Source organism: Drosophila suzukii, chromosome 3, assembly GCF_043229965.1.
Source record: "Drosophila suzukii chromosome 3, CBGP_Dsuzu_IsoJpt1.0, whole genome shotgun sequence".
Taxonomy (NCBI): domain Eukaryota; kingdom Metazoa; phylum Arthropoda; class Insecta; order Diptera; family Drosophilidae; genus Drosophila; species Drosophila suzukii.
The window spans coordinates 68326935-68351185 of NC_092082.1; the positions used below are offsets into that span (position 1 = coordinate 68326935).

General features: G+C 40.5%; 1 protein-coding gene across 1 annotated transcript; it reads right to left on the reverse strand.

Moving 5' to 3' along the window:
* Positions 1–23628: 23628 nt before the first annotated feature.
* Positions 23629–24006, reverse strand: LOC139352882 (uncharacterized). The gene has a single exon (XM_070995524.1). The coding sequence runs from the start codon at positions 23776–23778 to the stop codon at positions 23629–23631; it is 150 nt and encodes a 49-aa protein (XP_070851625.1). The 5' UTR covers positions 23779–24006.
* Positions 24007–24251: the final 245 nt, after the last annotated feature.

Consider the following 24251-nt stretch of genomic DNA (forward strand, 5'->3'; position numbering starts at 1 on the left):
CAGAGCAGCAGAAATATTTTATCAAGCCACAGAGAAAAGCAGCAAAAAATTTAAATCACGCCTTGGAAACCCTGAGATTCGGAGCTGAAGTTGAGGCCGAGACACACTTCAAAAGATGACAAAAAGCTGAAAAAACGAGGATGGCGATGGGGACTTGGAGCCTCAATGAAAATCAAGTGCCACGAGGCGGCTTAGGAAAAAATGGGGTAGGGCCGAAAGAAAAGCCCCGCGGAGGAAAGGAAAATCTTTGCTCAGCGATGCGAACGATATGGCAGGAAGCTGCTGCAGTCATCGTGTCGAGCAAATAAAATAAAAATAATAAACCAATTATGCACTTTGCCGCAACATTGAATGTGGGTACAAAAAGTGTAGAGGACTCGGTTAGCCGGCCCTCGAAACTTTCGTGGTCAGTTGATGGAAGTGTTGGGCCCCGTGGAACATGAAAATTAAATCAACAAAATGTGTAACTAAAAGATGACTACCAAAGATAGTCGCGAGTGAGATAGTTACCCACTCCACTCCGTTGGGCTAATTTAACTAACCAGAGATGAGCCGCAGATTGCATTTGGGGGCTGGGCATGGACATGGCCGACTCCTCCTTCGCATCTTCGGCAAGTGCACCGTATCTGTATCTGGCGGATAGTATGTTGGCTTGATTTGCCATACATAGTTTGGCCAACTAGTCGGCGGAAATTTGCCTGGGCGGGCGTTACAATCTCGGGTCATTCCACAAAAGCGGAGGAGGTCACCAGCCGCATTCCCCGTCTCAGTTTCACTCTTTAAAAAGGTTTCACTGCTCGTTGGCAACGTTGTCTTGGGTTGCTAATGAAGCCCCAACTCCAGCTCCAGCTCCATCTCCATCTCCGACTGGGGCCCCAACATCCTCTGGCTCCTCTTAATCTCGTCGAGCTGCAACGTCGATATTGTTATTGTTGATGAGCCCGAGTTGATAGCCCGAACTGAAGGCCTGACGACAAACATCAGAGGCCAGGTCTTTGTTTATCGTGCATAAAGTGTTTAGTATTTTTTGGCTCAAAGATCCGGTTAGGAGTCCCTGTGTTCTCAGATCTATTATGTCATGTCTAGTTAAAATTAAGATGAACCGTTTGATTCGTTGATAAAAGTTATAGTCTGCCAAGTTCTAAGGTATTATAAAATTAATAGTCATTATTATATGATAGACCATTTTCTGGTAATAGCTTTAAATGATTTAAATATTTAATAAAAATTCTAATCTATATTAAGGTATAGTGTTTAGCTTATAGGTAATAACATTTTTTAGACTTACGCAAAATAATGGATAACCAGAATATTTGGTTAGATTTTAGTGAGTAATTTTTAAGCGGGAATTTAAAAATTTATAAGTAAGTAAGTAGCAAGTAAGTAGTAGCATCGGTATTTTCTAGTTTTTTGAACTATTTTATACAAATAATAATTAAGATAACACATAAATTGAGCTTGATAAATGTTATGAAAACTATTCTGCGATATTGAATTGAATAAAATATTACCATATTATTAAAATATAACTATTAAGTACGAAGATATCACTGTAAAGTGTCTCAGATAATTATAATTATAAGAACGTTATTATGTTATACTTTTTAAATCTATCCTATAATCTAAATATATTATTTTCCTTATCCGCAGGGCATTTCCCTCTTCGTTGCTGAGCCCCTTAGATGCTTAATTTTGCCTTCGTGTTTCCAGGTACAAATTATCTGCAACAATGCGATGGGGCATGCCAGCTTTTGGGAGGTTGGTAGGTTGGTCTAGTCTCGGCCCAACCCCCCTTTCGAGCACCATGTAAATATGTGGCTGCAAATTTGTTTTGGGTCTTTGGGGTAATTAGTACCCCCGAGGCAGAGCGGCAACAGGTTGATGGTCGTTGGCTGTAGGGCCCTGGGTTTTTTCTTGTTTTTAGTTTTGGGCTTGTGCTTAAATATGACATTTGTTGCCGTTTTGTTTGATGTACACTCGAAATACGTTGCAAAATGATGGAAACTATTTGCTTAAAGGTGAAAGTTTGTAGGTTGTCGCTTTGCTGATTTCGGTTTCGGGTTGCCGATCGCTTTGTCGATGTCGTCGCTTTGTCAAAAGTTAATGGTTTCGAGGCGAAACTGAAAGTTTTTTTTTGGTTTTGTTGAAGAACCACCAATTAGAGGTGCATTTTCCGGCGAGGTGGAGTTTTGGCAATCTGGCTGGGAGGGACTGTCAAAGGTCCAGACAGCAGATCATGAAGTTGAGGATGGTTTGGGCTATGATCAATGGTTCTTGGCAGGGTGCCTGCCTCCGATTGAGCACTGAATAAATTCAGTGGGAAAATGCAAGAAAAAGTGAAAGCTCATTGGGAATCAAACGTAATGCCTGCTTTTCATCTTCATCTGACTGTGTTTGCGAGGCCAAGCGACAAGCAGCGGTTATTGAAATTCAATGTAAATCTATCGCGATATGTCATACAGGCGTAGAAAATGCGCCGACAGGTTCAAGACATCCACATCCAGCATCGAATTTACCTGTGCAGCTCAGGTGCTCAAGAGGCGAAAGGCAGCAGAAACCACACGAAGGCATTGTCAGCTCCATCGTCATTCACATCGACATTTGGCAAATGCATTTTGTACACACGTAAACTTGTATATATATATATATATATAAACTGATAAATGCATTTAATTCGAGTCAGCCGAAAAAAACGAATCAAATCGAACCGAAACCGTAGCGAAACGAAACGAAACTTTCGAGAGTTGGTTTTTTGAGCTGGCTGCTGCAACAGGTTGCACAGTTGGCGAATTGCAAAACTTGTCAAACGCAAAACGCAATCGATACGAATATCAATCAAATCCGTAAGATAAACTACGTTGACAACCGTGGGCAGCCGCCTGGAAGATCGTGGATTCAATAAAGCCACATTTATGGCCATTCATGCATATGAAATTGTCTTAGATCTCTTAACGACAGCTCCACAATCCGGAAGCGATAAATATTTTGTGTCTTTTCGGGCTACCTATTGGGATTATGTACCCTGTTCCCCGTTTTGTTTCCATTTATTTTTATTTCGTTGTAAAATTGTGACTCAGTTGAGGCGACATCTTCGACATTTAATCGGGTTTTATTTTATTTTCAAGACATTTCTGTAAAGACTCTTTTGTCTCGCTTTTGGGTCCGAGTCCCAATCGAGGGAAACTGTGACTGGAGGAGCTATTAAGGTATTTGGGTCAGCATTTGTCTGTGTGGTTTTCTGGTCTCTGTTTCTGTTTCTCGGCCTCCTTGCCGGCCGAAGTTCATCTCCGCAGATGCTCACGATGCCCCACAAAATTAATTATGACAGTTTATTTATTTAATTATTTTGGTGGACTTCAAAGGCCATCCGACACCGGAGAGCAAAGGCTGCTAATTATGTTGTGACTCAGAGGAGGATTAGGTTGCTGGGTTGAAGATATTGCGGTCAATTCGGCAGGGATTGGCAAAGGTCTGAAGTTCGGTAGACTATCAAAACTAGAAGAATTATTAGAGTCTCTTTAATAAGAATAGAAAGATACACATGCTGTCAAAATATTCTAATTTTCTTGACTTTCTTTTCCACATTTTTCCGATACCTTAAGAATACTTTTAAATTTTTAATAGAAGTATGTGATGTCAAAATATTTCAATTTTCTTTACTTTCTTTACAGCACCCTTATATCTCCTAAGGATACTTTTTAATAATAACTTCCATCACCAAATTCTCAGTAATTCGGATGCAAATAGCTTCCCCTATAAGCCTGGTATAGCACTTATGAGTTTCTGTATCTCCTAAGTATACTTCTAACTTAGAACTCCTATGACCAAAATTCAGAGCAATTTGGATGCAAAAAGGGCTACCCCTATAAAAGCTATACCATCTCAAAATTCGCGCTCACGTAATCTCATTAATTAGCCAACACCTGAGTATCTTTAAAGTAATTGATATGCCTGCTGCAGCTTTTGCTAAAAGCAAAAAAATCTGTGGCCCTTCTTATAACCCTCAATCTGATCATGTTGAAATGTAAGAAATTTCCTTAATGTGCCCGTATCCAGGCAACTACAACATCTTTCCACATAATTGAGTTAAACTTTAAGACGTCCTCTTTAAAAGTAAATCCTTCAAGGTACCAAAAAAAAAGAATTGACGATAATTATGATGAGTCTGCTGCTCCTGATCGGTCGCTGATCTTTTGATTTTTGCTGGCGAATCGAAGAAGATGAGGGACCGATACCGATCGCCGTGAAGCTGTTGATTAATTTTGAAACCGATTCCTGCACCGGAAATGTAAGCGCCGAGCAGAAAAAAGTTGCTAAATGTTAATGCAGCCGGCAGTTTGGATCGAAGATCGTCGATCGGAGCAATAGAATCCAAACTTCGGGTGAAAAAACTTGCCTCGGAAGCGGTTTGAGCATTAAAATTTTTAACAACAATGTGAAGTCGTTTCGTTTTTTCCTTTGTACCACTTTTTGCTCTGCCTAAATTATGAAGTTTGTGATTTTTAAAGCTGCATCATCGCAAAATATTCGTTTTTGTTTTGATGATACTGATTTTTATGGCAATTTGTGTGAAACAATAAAGTCAAGTGCTTTAATTGAACGCTTTGATTTTATATGCGCCTGGCCATATAAAGGTGGTTAAACATTTCGTTTATGCCATATTTTACGGCCCCAATTTCGGTTTATTCTTCGACTCTCAACCGATTCGATTGCCACGTTTTTTGGGGACTTTAATGAGCTGCGACGTTTGTCTCATTGACTCCTTCTACTTGGCCTGGCCTAATCTGTATCCGAACTAATTAGGCTACAAGCGAAAGAGAGCGGAGAAGGCAGATAAAAAGCGGGGCAGCCAAAGTTCAGATGCGTTTCACTGGACCCTGGGTTCTGGGTTTTGCTGTTTTGCGTTTCGTTTCGGTTTTAAGGAGCATTAATTTTAAGCACATTGACCAAAAACAGCGCCAGGTCAGCGATGGAAAAGGGTAAAATGGGGAAGGGGTAAAGGGGTAAAGGGGACCCATGACGATTGCGGTGCGATCCTCACGAAGCCGCCTTCAAAAGCTGTCAAGTTAACAATCCCCACAACACAGTCCCAGTTGCAGTCCCAGGCCAAGTTTCTGTTTCTGTTCCATCTTAGCCCGAAACTCCAACTCCATCTCCAACTCCAGTTCCAGTTTGCTGCTGCGTCGCTGCTTCTTCTGTCGGTTAATGTCATTATCAAGATCGTTTGCATTTAATCTGCATAAACAAATCAAATAAAGTAAAACCCAGGCCGCGCAAAAGTGGCGCAGCATCAGCAGAAGTTAACTCGGACTTTTTCTCGGACTCCTGGCACTATACGCTGAGGGAAACAATCGTTATAGAATTTCAATTATGTTGTGAAATTGGGAAAACAAGTCAGAAAGGATATACAATAGTTAGGGATCAATACAATAATGTATTTGATATATATCCCAGGGCGGCATTATAGTCCAAATTCATCGATAAGATTTTATAAGATAAATATCTTATAAGATCCCATATTTAAGACAAATTTCAGTATTACGGATCTTTAAATTTACTTTCAACTAACTTTTTTTTTTTTAATGTAACTTTTTATAGAGATGATTAAAAACTTCTTGTAGGGTTCATTTAGTTCATTTTCTAAAGCACACCCAACGACTTCTTTAATATTTTAGCTGTATAAAATGTACATGTATAAATGTACATTGTAACAACATTTTTAGGCCTTGAATAAATCATAAATTTGGGTAACCTATATTTCAAATGTAAGAATTGGTAGCTCAATTTTCTCTCAGTGCCCCTGCCCGCCAGTTTCGTCCGTCAGTCAACGACGCGTTGGTAATGCGGTAATTGTTGCTGCCTTCGCGATGAGTTGTGGGCCAGGGCGACCCAGGGCGGTGGGGTTGGTGGGGGTGTATATCGCGGCTTGGCGCTGGATCGGGAGGAGGATTGGGATTGGGATCGGGATCGGCTTGGGGATCGTCATCAGAAATCGGCAACGCACGCAGCGGCAAATTAAGTAGAACAGCAGTTGGCTGAAGTTGAGGACGGGGCTGCTGTTCTGGCTGAGATTCTTACAAAACTAACAACATGAGGGAGACGTTTTTATATCAGAGGATACCATAGCTGCAGAGGGAAGTTTGGGCAAGGTAAGCAATTTGGATAAAATGGTATAGGTTCAAAAAAATATTAAAACATTTTTTATTCGCTTAAAAAATTATTAAAAATGTTTTGATTTAATAAATGATTTTTTGATCATTTCGTACAGTCAATATATATTGCACAGTATTCCTCAAACCCTCTACCTCTTCCCTCTTCTTTATTGCATTTGGGCCTGGAGATGGGGATCTCTGCAGGTCCTCCGCCCGCTTTCTCCCTCCCACTTCCACCTGCATGCCCTGCGATCCCCTCGCCCAGAAAACCGAACTCATGAGGACAGGGCCTCGCGATAATGACCACCTATAGAGCACACGCAGCATACCGAAGGAGAGACAGACGGGCGCATGAAAAATCCCAGCCAGAGATTGGGAAAGGGCTCGCTGGGACCTGCGAATGCGACTGGAACTGAGATTCAGACTGGAACCTGCTCATGCTGAGAACTGCGAGCCAAGAGATCCGAGTTGGTACTTAGTTAAGGCCTTCTCGCTGATCGTCGCCGGCTGATTTTAGTGACGACCTTTGAAGAGGCGAACACCATACGCCATATACCATATACCATACGCAATGGCCGGGCCAAGGCACTTTTCATAATCTTAGAAATGGCCCCGGTTCGGGTCCCAGCAACTTGCTAAAAATTGCACTTGAGTTGGGGCACACATTTACACATAAAAAAATATATAATAATGTTAAGTTATTATATAAGAACATAAATAAAATTCTGAAAATATTATTAAACTTAAATCCCATAAATGGCTGTTCAATTTCTAATCATGTTAAATATTTTTGAAGTAATGATATCTGTAAAATATTATAAGACAAACATTATATCGATATGGTATCGTAAGAAAGCAACTTTTAAAAAACCCTAAAAAAATATTAAAATAAACTTTGCCGATTACTATTCGGTACCAATATTAAAACATAGTCTTTCAAACTAAACTACATTTTTTCTCAGTGCAAAAAATCAAATACTGGCATTAAGATCGAACCACGATCCATGCTGTGTGGCTCACGTTCGGCTCATAAGTTCCTCCCCGGCCTGGACTTACAAATTCCACATCCCAGAGTCCAAATCCCAGACGCAGGCGCTCCCTTCCTTAAGAATCAGCAGCAGGTTAATGAAATGCGTTTCGGCCAGAGTTTCGGCCAATGATGTTGTTCTTGGCCCTCTCAGAGTTCGCAGAGCCATCCTTTGGCTTTATTGCATTCGCTTTCGAGTTTTTGGCTTGCTTAATGTTTCAATATTGTCGAAAGCCGGGCCAAAGGATGATGATCAATGATTGTTAGCTTAGCGTGTGGCCATGCACGGGTAATAAGTTAAAGTCAGCGCAGAGGTAATATTTCTGCGGTCAGGCTTAGGATACAAATTGTTTCGGATCGAACGGGCTACGGCAGGTTCAAAAGGTACGGCTGTTTGGCCAAAAAGGAAAGCAACGTGAGAGGTCTTGCAAAGGTCGCGAATAGCTTTATTAGTGGTCAGGTGTCCTAGCTGGGAATTTTCCTTAAGTGATTATTCAAAGTCATGAGCTGGTCTTCAAAACCTATAAATTGATTTTATAAAGGAAAGAGTGATTCTAAACGTTACAATTTTAGAAAAAGATTACTACTTTTACACCAACTTTATGTATGTGATTTCCTTGGTGGTCTTCCAAATCTATAAATTGATTTTGTAAAGGGGAGAGAATTTCTAAACATATTTCTAAAAGTAGTTACAATTTCACAAAGAGATTACTTCTTATACACCAACTTAATGTATGGGATTTCCTAGAGCTTAAATAAAATTAAATAAAATATTTGAGTATGGGACTGATCTTGACCGTGAACTTTGAATAGCAATAAATAATACTTTTTAATTTATGGGATAATTACCCCTAAGAAGCGCTAAACGAAAGTTTAAACCCTTTGAGGTTTTTGAGGAAACCCAAATGAATAAGCCACTTTCCCCTCTTCGAAACAAGTTCCCTCCCACAAAAATAATAAAAAACCCAACAGCGATTCCTGGAAGCGAATGCCTTTGGCTGCGAAAGCTACCACTACCATATCCTGCCTATCTATGACTCATCAGCACCAGGCAAGTCCAAATTCAGGCCCAAATACGAACGAATCTCGGCCTGCGGGCAATCTGTCAACTGGCGTCAGACGATCTTAGACAACATTGGCCCCGGCCAAAAGCGAATCAGAAACTACAACTCAACTGGGCGACTGAGTGGTGAGGATTGTGGGTTCCGGAGGGGTATGAGTGAGGAAAGAGCCGGGGCCCAGGGCGATTTACACCGCGTTACGCGTCCGACTCGGGGACTGGGACTCGAACTCGGATAGTAGGATAGGATAGTCTTGTCTGGTGACGATGAACTGCAAAAGTGGGATTGGGATTGGCACTGGGCTGCTGCTTCTGTTCGTGATTTTGCTCTTTTGGCTGTTCGCTCTGCTCGCGGCGGCTATCAATTGCCCAAAAACGTTGCACAAATTGAAACGTTTGACTATATTTGGGTCAGCTAAAGTGATCACATTAACAAGTCAATAGGAGTGCAGCATCCTTTTAGGGCATTGCACGTCAGCGAGTCAGGATGGTGGCCGTACAGCCTCCAGATACATTTATATATACCATGGATGTGGAGGTGCCTTCAGCTGGACGATGTCGCCGTAGTCGGGGTGTTGACACAAGCAGATTGATGTGTACTGGTTTCCCCGGCTCTGGACCGGACTGGCCAACTGGTCAAGCCCAAAGGTGAGCGCAGCGTGAGAACTGGGATGGCTGTGGATGGGTGTGGGCCCAAGGGAGCTGCCCTGAAAATCCTGTCCAAGATGACTGAAGAGAGAGTTCGCTGAAAGGGAGTTCGTCCGAAGTGCACTTGATGGAATTAGAAGATATGAGTGCCGGGCCCCTAGCGATGCTAATTGGATGTCCTACTATAGGGATTATAGTATCTTCAAGATGTTGGATCATCAATATCTACTGTGCTTAACGTGATTACCAACTGGATTTCTTTCCTTTCAGAGTAAAGAAGTTTTAAAAGATATTTTACATTTGGCTTTTACAAGAAGTTATTCTGATTTATATTACAACCAATTTAGAAAGTTAGGCAAAGACAAAAAAATTCAAAAGATATTTTATACAGGTACAATTTTGATTGGAATGGTTTTGGATCTTTGTAATAAAAAATAAAATTAAAAATAAGTAACCTCGTTAAAATATCTTTTATCACATGAAAGATGTATCAGTGGTTAATATTATACTCGTACAATTTTAGAAGGTATTGTCTTAAAAGAATTTTAAAAGAATAATAAGAATTATTATTATTATACATCAAGAACATTTTTGATTTCACAATAAAATGAAACCTCGCAACCTACTAGACCATAATTCAGGATTCCTCGACCCGAACCCCCATATTAAATATGTGAGATCTTGCCGAGCAGTGCTGGCTGGCAATGTAACCTTTAAACCGTTTAATCTGACAAAGGAAATAAATAAAAGAATTAACATTTATTTTTAAGTACGCACACAAGTATGTGGCCCACCTCCAGCTCCTTTCCGTGGTGCAACCACCACGATGACGGCGAGATGAACCGCCAGAAGAAGCCAGAAGAACAGCCAACCGAAAAGGCAGATACACAGACCCACTGCCGCAGAAAGAGCCATGTCCGAAGCATTTTTGAAACATGCGAATTGCTTGTACGTGACACGCAACTGCAAAAGGAACAACCGGCCACAAGGAGTGGATAGGATTCGGGATCGGCATCGGTATAGGGATGTGGATGTGGATCGGAGGATGCACCATGCGAGGCCGCAAAAAGAGACGAAGACGACCATGTCCAGTCAACCACTTAGCCATGAAAGCGGTAACTACATGCAACAGATGAAGCATGCGCTGGGGCATGCAGCATCATCGGCAGCAGCCTGGTCAAAAGCAAAAAGTTAAGGCAAGGCATGGTAAGGCCCAACCTGGCCAAGGTGAAGGTAAAAAGGTAAACTTAAATGCAAAGGCAAAGGCAAAAGGTAAAGTACTTGGAATGTGGTCGAGCTGCAGCAAGGAGCAGAAGCTGCGGCAGACGCGGCACGTCGCCTTGGATCACACAGAGTGAACTGCGTCGGGAACAATGACCACAGTGGGTTAGATTTGACTACCTAATGTTAAGGTATATATAACATTTAATTAAATAAAAGTATTTCATAAAAAAAGGGTTTAAAATAATTCCACATGGACTAAAACTTATTTTTATCCAATTTTTCTTAGTCCTATCCTTAAGACAATGTGGCCAATGTGGAAGATGAACTTAAGGAATTTTTGGAGTCACAGCTTTTATAAATATTTTTTATAAGGATTATTCCAACTAGGAATTTTTTAATTAATATTTATTATATCTGCAAGGCTTGTAAACTCATCCCACTGTGCAGCGATGCTCAATGAAATTTATTTGGTGATGGTTGAGCGAAGCGTGAAGTTGACTGCCGCAGAAGCCCCGCCAAACCAGACGCTCGCACACAAAGGAGACTCCTCTTCCTCCTCCCGGATCCCTCGACCCCTCCACTCCCCCGATGAACTCCTCCGCCTCCCAAGATTGCCCCATTCGCGATCAATTTAATCGCACAAATAATATGGCTCGGCCTTAGCCGGAGTTTGCTTTGGCTTTCGAGCGGCGAGTAAAAATAAGTAAATATGGAATAATCGTTATGTGTGTTCCATATACATTCCCGTAAAAAAGGAGCATGATATAGGATGGATCCAAGAAATACCCTTTGAATATATGAGTATTTTTATAAATTATTCAGAGTCAGAAATAGTTCTGAGTTTGCCTCACAAATTTGTGCATTCATTGCAGTAAATTTATGGCATAATCTTTTTATTCGGCTATCATCATGATTCTCAAATTAAGTCAATATTGTTCTTAAGGAGTGTCATCTAATTTAATTAATTTTGTAGGTGCTTCTGGAAAAATATATGTCAGTGGTAGGATCATGTTATAAAACGTATAGTATACAAATTTTAAAAACTTTTTTAACTTTACCAGGCTGGCTTGCTGGGAATATTACGAACCCATGTACCCTTCCTGATTTCTGCGATTGCGGGTCCAGAAAAGAGGGCGAGAGAGCTCCCACCTTATCAGCAGACAGAGATCAGAAAGTGTGTGACCGAGCGATCGTCTTGGGTCCGGGAATACGAGTGCGAGTACGATTATTTGCGACTGCTTTGCATTTCTCGGGAATTTCTTTGGCTGGTCAACCTGTGCACTCAGAAACAAGGGACTGGTGACCCCAATCGCCTTCTCTTTCACTTTGACACTTGTCCGCGTCTTCTGCGTCGGCGGTGATCCCAAGAAAATTACGCTAATTTCGCGAGCCACTTACGTATTGAATGCCATGGCTGGACTCGATCTCGGACTCGGACTCGAACTCGGACTTGGAACAGCATCTGGGATAATCGGCAGAGTTGAAAAGGCAATTACATGGCCTCAGACGAGACACTGTCGACTGAGGTGCTCCAATTTTCCTCCAATTTAATTGGCCTTTACACCAAACGCTTCTGCAGCAGGAGCAGCACGTCGCTCGAATCACTCAAATGTCACCATAAATTCCGCGCATGCGCACACATTGGTATGCCTATTTTTGGGATCTCTCTCCTCTTTCACTCGATCTTTCCCAGCGCAGTGACTCGGTCTTGTTACCACATCCACAGTATCCACATCATCCACATCCACATCCTCAGTGCCTGGACTGTTGATCTTTTGTTACCATTTTACCATGTGGTTGGCTGGTTGGCGCTTACAAGATGCCTATTTTGGGAGTGGCGCCTTTTTACGCGCACCACTTCCACAGGCGGCTCTCATTTACGCCGCCCCAAAATGTGGCCAAGTGTGAATATCCAATTAGCGGGCTTCGGCCACAAATGGTCAGCGGACTCCCAAGTGGGTGGCAGCCAAGCGGTGGACTGCCACTCACCGAATCCGGATGGGAATGCTAAATTTAAATCGCTTCATTTTGGGTTTTATGGTTAGGTATTTCTTGAGACCCTTTTTAGTGCTACTCAATAACAGAAAATGAAAGTGATATTAAAAATACATTTTTGAAAAAAACTTGTGTATTAATAAATATAAGGTGCTTTAATAAAATTGTGTGATATCAAAGGTCATTGGAAAGTGAAATCTAAGTTCAGTTTAGTTGTTAACAGTTTGTTATAAATAAATATTATAATTGATAGATGTGCACTTTTATTAAATTTCTATCAATTATTAAAAATGGGGATTCTGACCACTGCTGATGATTCTTCTCTAAGTAAGGGTTCATTCTTCAGATCATTGATTCTAGCCCTTCTTAAGACACCTCGTGAAAGGAGTCTCCGCTAAATGGTGGAAGACTCCGTCATAATCTCATCCGGTACCCAAATCATTTCGAATAATATCCATTAAATACATCCGATATAGCTAATTCCCCCAAAAATCTTTCTTGGCTCTTTAACTCAATATTTATGTCCCGCAACTAGCAACAGTTTAAGTCAAAATTACGCTTATTAGTGGCAATCAAAACGGCGCTGCTTGAGTTCAATATGGATCTCGATCAATCACCCAGCCGGAGATGGAGATGGAGACTGGCAGACCGAGAGACCTAGAGACAGAAACCGATCCAGAGACAGGGACACACATTTCGAACACGCCTCCAATCGAAGGAGTGCGATTATATCATACAAATTAATAGGCGAGGAGTCGAACGGACACGTACCGCTGGCAATCATGTTTGGCAACGTAAACGGCAACTGTTGTCGTTTCCATGGGAGAGGAGAATCGAAAGTAGACCCAACAAATTTGCACGCACCAAATGCAGGTGCAAAAAACTATGCGAGCCTATTAATTAGATCAGCGGTTTTATGGGCATGCCTGCGCCATATATCTTGTTCCCAACGTCATCATAACGCTAACTATGAGCACCGCACAAAAACAGAACCCGCATCATCGATGCGATGAGGTCCCAGTTACCAGGTCCACATCCCAGATCCCCTCCACTCACGTGCTCGACAACGGACCCCGTTTGATCTTTTGCCATGTAGTGTGTATGTAGTTGCACCACCGAAACCGAAACCGTACTCGGGAAGCCCAAGCCCAAAGTCGCACCACGAAAACCCCGAGATGGAGCCACCACTACCACTTGCACCATGTGGCGCCTGGCTGGAGACGGCCAAAACGATGGCGTTAGATGGCGCCTGTTCGGACCACAAACCGAACCGATTCGTTAATACCAAATGGGCTTCCAAGACGGTTGTAAAGCTGCTTTATATACAGCGGATACTTTGCCTCATATACACACAATATATCTTTATCTTTTTTAGGCTGGTTAATTGAGTTATCCCCAGAACTAGGACAGCTGGGCGGAAATGCTTCCGGAAATTGTTTTTATTTTTATGAGAATTTGTTTTAGCAACCAAAATATGTTAATTTATTATGTAAACAATAAAAAGTTGACCCTGAATATTTATTATTTTGGAATAGTTTAATTATCTTTGACTTGAGTAGGTTATACTTTTTCTTTATGATATATTTTAATTTTTTAATTTTATATTTTTAAATAAAATAGTTCTGTTTTCCTTTAACAACTTTTAACTTCATTGCTTTTTGACTCAATTGTAGGTCTAGTTTTAAATTTCTATTGACAGCCTGCTGCGACTAGACGATATACACAAACAAAGTAATGTGATCGTGGTTGGGCAATTATTTAGTTCATGGGGTATCGACGAGGCCTCCTTGGAAGCCTTTTTACCACACAAATCGAAGAAAAATCCTTGCTGAGAATACACAAAATAAAGTAAAAGCCCGGGGTTTATAGACATTTAATTGATCTTCTCAGGCAGTTGGAGGCCTGGCTTGTTTAAGTTGCAAACTCAACTTTATTTGCTATAGGCTCACATTCGAACTTTATGAGCTCAAAGATTTATAGTGCTCAAATTATAGGAGCCTTAAAAAGCTAAACATATGTTTTGTAAACTAAAGAAGTTTATGGTTTTTAAACTTCAAGCAATTGTTATTTAATTTAATCAGTTGCAAAGTTGTAAGACATAAGCGAATTAACTGCTAATTTATGGCTTTATTTTGTGCAATACCTCACCCACTTCCAGGCCAACAAATAATTGTATAATTCCTTTCCTTTTCCAGTCTCATTACGGCGAACAAAATGCCAATTATGCAGCAGCAATTGTCATTAAATGAAAATCGGTTAATAACATTAAAATATTTCGGTGGATATCAAACAGAATAAGGAGGAGTGGGTTGCCCAGATCGAGGGGAAAGGAAAGGAGGACAAGGCATTATAATGACGAACGCTTCATGTTTGTATCTTCGAGATTTCCAATTTCGAGGCCCGAGATTTCCAATTGATATTTGTCTGCCAAAGCCAAAGCCAGCGACTGGGGGAATCTCCCAGGCCCAGACGCTCGGCTCATAAATTGAAAAAATAATATTTACACAAAGTAAACGCATTGAAAACAGTTTAAACAATAATCGGTAAGCGGCGATCAATAAATGCAACGACCGAACGGATGGCTCTCCATCTTCAGCCAGCTCCTTTTCCCCATCTGCGGGTCTTTCAGTCATCTTGCTCTTGGCAGCGGCAACTTCTCACGCAGTTGTGTGGAATTTTTTTTGCCTTGACTTGACTCATTTAAGTTTTTCTTAATTTTTCTCCTCGACAACACCAACGAACCACGCACCGCGCTCGTCGATATTTACTTCTGGTTAACTTCTGCGTCGCTTTTCGAAAGTTCAACGTTTACAAATCTTTCAAGAAATCAGCCAGTGCTTCTCCCCACCGGCTTAGTCTTTCACCTACTTGAGGTGGGAAGAACCGCGATCGGAGTTCCATTCACTCAGAAAAACACTGGCAATATGTTTCAGTTAAGTAACTTAAACTAGATCCTTTAGAAACACTAAACTATATTAAATATCAATCCAAAATATTCCTAAATCCTAAAAATCATCTTAAAGTAAAGAGCAAAATAATTTTTTTGTAATTGAAAAACTATAGATTTATGATCTTTGAAAAGATAAGATATCTTGTTTACATTTTTGAAAGTATAAAATCCAATGTCTTTAAGCCTTTAAGTGTATTATACATTTTATTCTTTAATAAAATACATAATTGCTTTCAATGGGTATTTTAATATTAAATCTATATAATGCAGTTACCCATAAATTTGCCTTTAATCTTACACATTATATTTTATCAGCTCATTTCTAGAAGTAGGTATCTGAAATTTACAACATTTTTTGGTAGAATTGATTTCCGTCAGTGTGTTCAGTCCACTAAACTTGTCTCTCTTGGACAAGTTTGCGTTTTAATTACACGCAACGTTGTAGCCGGGCCGAGACCATTGGCCAGGGGTTCCTCCGATTCCGATTCTCTCCCAGGGTCCACCGATCCGATCCCCCATCGATTCACTTGCACTTGCCGAGGAGAAGCGACCCGCCGACCACGACAACCCAGCGACGGTTGTCATCTTCTCCTCGAGTGTTGTCCCTCTTTCTTTGCGTTTAGCAATTAGAGTCCAATGAAGCGTATTCCTTATTTTTATGCATTATCGACTTAATGCCATCAGGGAGGTTGCGGGTGTGCAATGCCAGAAAATCTCAAAAGGGCCTCGCTCCCAGGCGCTTAAATTGCAGTTGACTTTGGTGAGTCGCTCTTTCCGGTTACCGCCAAAAGCTGATCGCAAACATTGATCACTTGCACGCCAGTTGGATTCTTTACATCAGCGGAATACAGTCTTCCTCCTGTAACTGTAACTTATATAAATTACGTACCCATACTTCGTTTTATGAAATATAAGCGCAGTTCCACCCAATTTATTAAAGAGTATGGTCACACTGCTTGTTGTTTACGCAGCATCAGTCACACTGCTTGTTATTTACGCAGCATCGGTCACACTGCTAGCAGACCAAAATCTTAAAGAATAATAAAAAACTTTGATAGTTCAAAATATCGATGGAAACATTACAATACCATCCAACGGCTTTATATATCCAACTCCTTATAAAGCCTATAAAAGTTTGAGGTACCGATGCTCGACTGTATTTTCGAAGAGAAACTTGTTGACATTATTGTCGTTAATTTTAACTGGCAATACCGGCAATGGCAATGGCAAAGAGGCAATGCCAGGGCTTGTAAATCCTATAAACAAATGAAAGACAAACACATGCGGAGACGAGACAAAGCCTATCAGTCGGTGGACTGAAGGCACGGATCGGATCGGAACGGATTGTATTGGATCGCATTGGATCCTTCTCAGCCGCTCTCCCGTTGTCTGGGCAAATGTTAATTTTGTCTTTTGCCAGTTAAGCGTGTCGATTTTTTAATTAGTCGCATCGTCGTCCAAGTGATTTATGGTCCAGCCAAGATGGCCCAGCCGTTCAGTCGCAGTCGCAGCAGCCACATTCTGCACTTTGAAGTATTGGCTAAGCTAATAGGCGCTAAGGAGAAGATGGCTAAGGAGATGGAGCCGGAGCTGGGGTTTGAGGTGGAGAGATGGAGAGATGGATATGGCCGTGGAGGAGCCGAGCTGTAGGTGCTGCCGGCGGGTTATGAGAGAATGTAATGTCGCTTATGGAATTTCTGCATAACTGCCGGCCCGGTTGATATAGTCAACGCGCTTTTATGGCCGAAAGCTGAGAGTTAAGAGCCACAAAGCCAAAAGCTAACAGCGAGCAAGTGCAGGTCCGGGTAATGAGCTGACATTGAACATGTTAGGCATGTTAGAATTTTCCGTTTGATGGCAGCTCAGAAATAAGCCATATCTTGTACGATTTATGCCCCAAGTTACAGGGGTCAACTATGCGTGAGTCGCCAATTAAAAAATGCGGCGCACTTAAAAAAATGCCTTAAAATATTTGAACTTCTCTGAAGATTTAACTGCTCTACAAAAAATGCAAGCTGATAAACACATTTATGAAGCAGGTGTAGAGCACCCCATTACATGAATTAACCATCAAAAATTCGTTTGTTCCAATTTTAAGCGATTAGGATCAACTAATGTTGATCCCAAATTTAGATTAGCAATTAATTTTGCAGCTATAAAAATTGAATGATATACAGTTTTATAAGTGTTATTTAAGTGCAAGCCGCAATGTGTTTTTTTTCCTAGTGTTGAGTTCCTAACTTTATATATATAGAAAATATAAAAACTTCTTAAACATATTCAAATACATATTTCTAGTTTTAAAATTTATTTTTCGAGTGCAAGGATTGACGAGTAAGAGAATGCAAAGATGCAGAATGGCGACCAGCAATGACCCCCGTTTTAGTGAGGCCAAAAAACGGTGTTCTAATTAAGCCTAACAAAATTCTGGCCATTCCAAGTTGAAACAAACACAGCAGGAGCTCAGCCAGTGGATCATGTTCGAAAACACAACTCCATCGCATAGCACCCAAGCTCACAACTTCACAACTGGCAAAAAGAATCCGCAAATCAGAGCTCCTAACCATATTTGCCGAACTTAACGATTGCATCAACATTTTTGCGCTCACTCGTTATAGTTTTCGTCGGGGGTCTTATGACAATGTCTAGTCTTTGGAATGCTTTAAATACACTCACGCAGTCGCTCGAGCGATTTTAATGCAGTGAAAACCATTTGATGGAATTCCATGGACAGGGAATTTGGAATGGCCAAACACCTTTTGGCTCAAAGTTAACACATCGTAAACAATCCGCCGTGAAGCTATTGGGGACATAAATCAAACTGCAGCTGCTGACCCCGGGACAAGACCTTTACTCTCACTTTTCACCCATTTCTAGCTTAAAGATGAGAAAAAGGCGGAAACAAGAAGCGCGGGCGTATCTAAACATGTCCAACATTAATATGCAAATCGATGGACCCATCATAAAACGAAATGGAAAACACACAAAAACATCTTCGATATGTGTCACTGTGCCGATGTGCGTGAGTGTGTCCGTCCACCTGGGCCAACAAAGTGATAAGATCGTGTTCCGGGATCCAAGAAGCCGCTTAGAGAGGAGTCCGTGATGGCAGCAAAAGATAATTGGCTCTGGTCGAGGTTTTTAGAAAGCAAAGGTGGCCAAATAACAATATATTTCATAATTAAATTTGCATACCAAAAGATATACCATTTGACTATATCGAATAAAGATTAATTTTAAATTGATTGAATTGAAGTACAGTCTTATTATAATTTTGACCTAGGGACATTATAAACTGAGTTGTCCAGTAATGGATTTACCAGTAAAATGGCCAAAGGTAATACGATTTGCCTTCATCGAGTAAATATTGTATTTTATCTGCTAACTTGCTAACAGATATTGGGGATAGATCCCGAATGAGGGGGTTAAAAGAATATGTTATATGTATTTTATTCCAAATTTTCGATTTCTACTAAACACATTTTGTTATCTCCCCCCACAATTAAATTTTGGATCCGTCACTGAAAAGAGTACTTCTGATAGTATTATCCATCAACATAAATTATTTTTGAATTTTATACCATCTATTAATATTCCAGTTCCATAATATTTTGTCTTTTACTTTATTGTCCTTAAATGGAACAGTACAGTCTTATAATGGACTAGACCACAACCAAATTCTGGATCCTCCCCTTAAGAAAACCTAAAGAAATTTTAACCAGGGGCTAAACTTGTAACAACAAAATGGTATGGCTATGGAAAATGTCAAGCCCAAGACTATATGTTTCGAATCACGTTATCATCTCTAGACCAAAACCTGCAAGCAGACGAAATACTAAACGAAAAGCGAAGCGAACCGAGCCGAGCCAAACCAAACCGAACTGCCCCATCAGCGACAGCATCTTAAGCTCATTTGTCACATAAAAATCATATATGTAATTTGCTTGACAACCAAAAGTGGACACCGAACGTCACGCGCCGGTGCAGCAAACGCCTCCATATTGGTGTAGGCTTTTGGCCAGGAGAAAGGTTGGGGATCGGATCGGGAAGTTGGGGATGGGATCACAAAGCTGGATGCTGAATGCTGAATGCTGGATGCTGGGAGCGTCGGTGATGAGCGGCGATGATGGCATCCAGAGTTGCGGCTTCAATCTCGGCGGCGCATGCGTTTTGGTGTCGCGTTGAGTGAGCGTTTCCTTAAATTAGCTGCACTTTGGATGCACCATTATATGCCGCTCGCCCAGGCACTTGATGTGGTGTCGTTGTCGTTGAGGTTGTCGTTGCCATGGTCTTGCTCTTGCTCTTGGACTTCCCTCTTCGGAGTCCGTCATCATCATGGCCATTTTTGGGTGGGCATTAAGTGCCGGGCTCTCTGATGGAGTGTTGATGCCAGCCGAGGTCAGTTGGTAAGAAATTTATGGCCCCGCAATGTTTGCATGATGCATGATACTGCTGCCCCAGCATTCAGGTGGGCGCAATTGAGTTGGATCATAAAGTGCCACAAAAGAGAAATTACAACAGCCATCGCATAACTAGCTTTCTGTCAAAAGCAATTTACGGCGCTGATGGAATGAGCATATTTCGGGTGAGCGGCAAACAAATGAATCAGTTTTACAGTGCTCTCAGAACGCTATCCCATATAACACGAAAGACTTACCGAATTAACGTTCTAGTGCGTGGGCGTACAATACAGTATTACGACTATTTAAACACTTTAGTTGTTAAAACTCTTTAGATTTTACAGATTTCGCACAATATGCTTTTTTCAAGCGCCTTTTAGAAGTTCGATTTTATATTGCATACTTTTATGTTCGTAACGCCTACTAGTTTTGGTGGAAAGACTTTTTTACGATCTTTAAAGGATTTTGGTGAGACCTAAATAATTAGGGTTTATTTCATTTACTTATTTAAAATTATATATGAAAAGAGCACTTATTTTAAATTTCTCTGGTTTTAAGGCTTTTGAAGACTTTCAAATATTATTTTTTCAAATGATCATTAGGGAATTACCTTTAAAATTTGTATATTATTTATAATCATTTTTTTTTATATTTAGTGACTTTTAGTTATACATAGTTTTATATTTTTTATTTGTTTATTTTATTTATTTATTTATTTTTTTGTATGCTTAACATTCTATTAAAATTAAAGAAGTTTCTAGAGCCAGTTTGATAAACCAAATTCCTAGAGTACTTACATTTTGTAATTAATGATATTCTATCGAATCATTATAAACTTTCAGAATTTCGACAGTAATAAGTTGAAAGATATTTAAAGTTCAAAGTCCCGGGTTACAAATCAAATTGTATGAAGAATATTTTTAATTAAAGATATTCTCTCAAAGCCTTTTATACTTTCAGAATTTCGACAGTAATAAGTTCAAAGATATTTCAGTGTCAGAACAAAGATGCTCAATCAATTACCAACCAATTTCCAACTTGACTTGCATCTTGGAAACGCGCAACTTGTTGCAACTTCCTCGTTGCACCTGGGAAGAGTGCAGTGAAGATATAGAAAAGGCAACTCTTACTCTCTCGCATCCGGTTCTCAGCGAGGGGAATACCTTCGGTAGAACCGTTTAAGCAATCCATTTAAACAACGAGACACTTCAAAGCGAAGCTGCTGAATGTCTATCTGCGCTAAATGGAAAAGCCCTCAACGGCTTAGGCAAACATTTGCAATTACAATTTTAGCATATAATTGCAAACATGATAAACACTTTTATCTGCTGCTGCTGTTCACTCTCAGCGAATGCGATGCAATGTGATGTGATGGGAGGCCGAGTCGAGGCAAACCCGGTCTGCAGTTGGGCCAGTTGGGCCAGGAGAGGACCAGGAGGACCAGGAGGACCTGGACCTGGACCAGTCTGGCCACAACTCACGCAGCATCAGCAGGTTAGCCCGAGCTGCCAAGAAGAAGCGTGTCGCCAATTCGTGAGGTTTACCTAGAAAAATGTCGCGACAATTGTGCCCGCAAAAAGGAAAACTAAACGAAACGAACAAAGCAGAAGCCATCCAGAGATGAGTATTTAGCTAGGGCCAGTAAGGGATTAAAAATATAAAAAAGTCACTACTTTAAGACCATTAAAAAAATTAATGCTTTCCACAGAAAAATTAAAAGAACAAAAATTTGATGGATATATAAACGATACTCTCATATCAAATTTAAATATAAAACTTGAGGGGTTCACGCAGCACATATAAAAATGCTATTACTTAAAGACCATTAAAAAATAAATGCTTTACACAGAAAGATTAAAAGAACAAAAATTTGAAGGACACATGTATACCCCATTCTCCCATATTAATTATATAAATAAAACTTCTAAAATTTGAGGGGTTAACGCAGAGCCATAAATAGTATAGTTACATAATTCGAGTTGTTACTTCATATTCTTACTGTCGTTTAGGTTAAGGCTAAGAATAAATTGTATCCGAGATACAAACAAATTTTTTTAAATTAATATTTTTAAAACTTAATGAAACTTTAAATTAAGAAAATTAATGAAAAGAAACCTTGGAAAATGTAATGAAATGTTAGAGTTCTATGTAAAAATGTTTAACTTATACACAGTCGCGTTTCTTCAAATTTTGATATATTTCAAAAAGTTGTATCCTATCTTTATCTCAAAAGTTTATTAGTTAGTTGTTCCTTAGATATTTATTGTATCTTTTGGAGCCAACTTTTTTTAGCTACTTTTAGCAGCGCCGTCAACTTCAGTTGGCCAAAGCTGAAGCAAAAGCTTTGGAGCAGAGCTGAAGGAACTAGCGGAGTATGCAATTGAAATTGAAGAATTACGCGAAGAATGTCAGCGAACATAGTAAATGTTGTACACATGGCCCAGCCCGCTGGCAGTGGATCCCGATCTGGCCAGAGGGTCGCATACATTAAGGCCGGTTTTCAGGGGACCAGGACAGAAAGATGGGATGGGGTTCCCAGATAGATGCTCTCAGCACGGGGAATTGTCACAAGCGGTTAATGGATCCACAGCTGATCGGAGGAGTCGCTGGAGTCGCTGGAGTAGCAGCCCCCGCCATCATCTTTTTTTTTTCAGCTCCAACTTTGAGTCCGCGGCGGCATCTAAATGAACTAGAGATCAACTTCGTTTTAGTAGCCTTAGCCTCATTACGAATGGAAATGATGATGGACAATAATGACGCGACAACAGGAAGTCCAAGTCGTCGCTGCAATGCCGACGACAAGTCGTCAGCTCCGCTCGAGTCCCCATCCCGTCCCCATGGCGATACCAGCTGAATGAAAACCCCAATCGCAGAGAAGTCGAACGCGAACTCAAACTGGAACTGGGCTAGTGCATCGTTAAATTGATTTGTGTGTGATCCGATCCGCACAACTAGTTTCCGATGCCTGAGAAAGCACTGCGCGTTCTTCAGGCCTCAAAACAAAAAAAAAGAACAAATTAGTTTCTGTTTCAATATTTGTTTGAACATTTCAGAAATGCCACTTAAATGCCCGACTGCAGACTGCAGCACTGGGCTTCCGTTTATGGTAAGTTCTTGGCCTTATCATTGTCATAAGAGAGTTGTAAAGAATCCGGCGAATGTTAAGGAGATGGGAATAAATCAACCTTTATGGCAACCTGAGGGGCCACAGAAATAATCTCCCTTAACCACTGCCACTGCCGTCCAGCAAATTGAGAAACAAATTTACGACAATTCGAGAATTGGCAGCCGTGGGGAACGGTTGAAAGCCCATTGCCAATTGCCAGGATTGTCATAATTTCGACAGGCCGACAATGGGAAAATGCAGCCAACACCCGCAACTTTCATGGGCTGGTACCGTTTTCAGCCCGGCTGCCCTGTCCGCCTGGCAATAGAAATTAAAGTTAACAAATTTCCGACAATGTTTGGACAGTTTTGCAACAAAAAAAGAAGTTAGAAACCAGCCAACGAAACACAGAACAAAACGGCTACAACAGCAACTGACGCCGAGTACCGTAATTGTGGCTCTTTCGGGTTCTTTTGTCCGCATTCAAAGTTGTCAGATAAATGGGGAAAAACCAGGAGAGAGCGAGTGACTGGGCGGCAGGAGGATAAATGCACTCAAAGAAAATATTTGAGAGTATATTTCACCAGAACATTTTAGGGAAGTATATATAAAGGGTGTCAAAACAGCTAGAATTGGTAAGAAACTAGATGCATTTCAGAAAGATATCTATTCTTAAAGGTCTTAACTTAAACCTATTAATGTCATCCTAAATCTATTAAAATTCCTTATATTTAATGCTGAAATATAAAACATATACAGTGCTTTACAAAAATGAAAAAAGGTATATATGTACACAAAAAAATCCATTGAAAAATTTAACCAATATAATAAATATATAATTATCAATAATATCAATTGGACTTATAAACAAACTACTCTCAGAACAACAAAATGCATACACCTACTATTTTATGGTATCTTTACTATTAAATAGTAATCCAAACATCAAAATATAGTTCACTCTTTTTAATGGCCCTAATTCAATTAAATTTATTGGTGTGTATGTATTTAACATTTTTTAGATGCATAACATGGATACAAAAAATTGTTAAAAGTAATTTTTTAACTATTCCCATCGATTTTCTAAGTGTAGTCCTATTGCAGATCGCTTAGCTGACAATGCAAGTCGTAGGTAGCCGGGCCGGCTTCCTTCCATCAGCCAACGCAGACGCCCCAAAGGCCTAAAAGTTGCCGCCAACTTCCAATTGCCAAACATTTCTCCACCGCCCCTTCCACTTCGGATCCTTCTTATTCCAGCGGATTTCTTTGGGATTTGCCGGATTGGGATTGCAGGAGGAGTCTTGGGCTCCGAGCTGCGAATGTGTGTAAAGTTAAGTTGTCGTCGCCGTTGTTCGATGAATCGTGATTTTGTCAATTGGAGCTCAAATTTTTTTGTGCTCGGTCCCCTTTGTGAATGTGAAAATGTGGCATGGTGGCTTGGTAATGGGAAACGTAGAATGGGTGTGGGAAAGGCAATTAGAGCGATGGAAAGTGCCGTCTAGTTCTAAATCGAATGGGAACCGATCATGGAGAATCCAGTTACCAGTGCTGCATTAACCTCATTTTTGCTAGGGTTTTTGGTATCCTTTGTAAAATAAAGTATACACAGTGTATCCCAGCTTTTTATCTAGTTTTACCAAAGATCTTTATATATTTTTATAAAGCCTTAAGTAAATTCATAGATTTTTT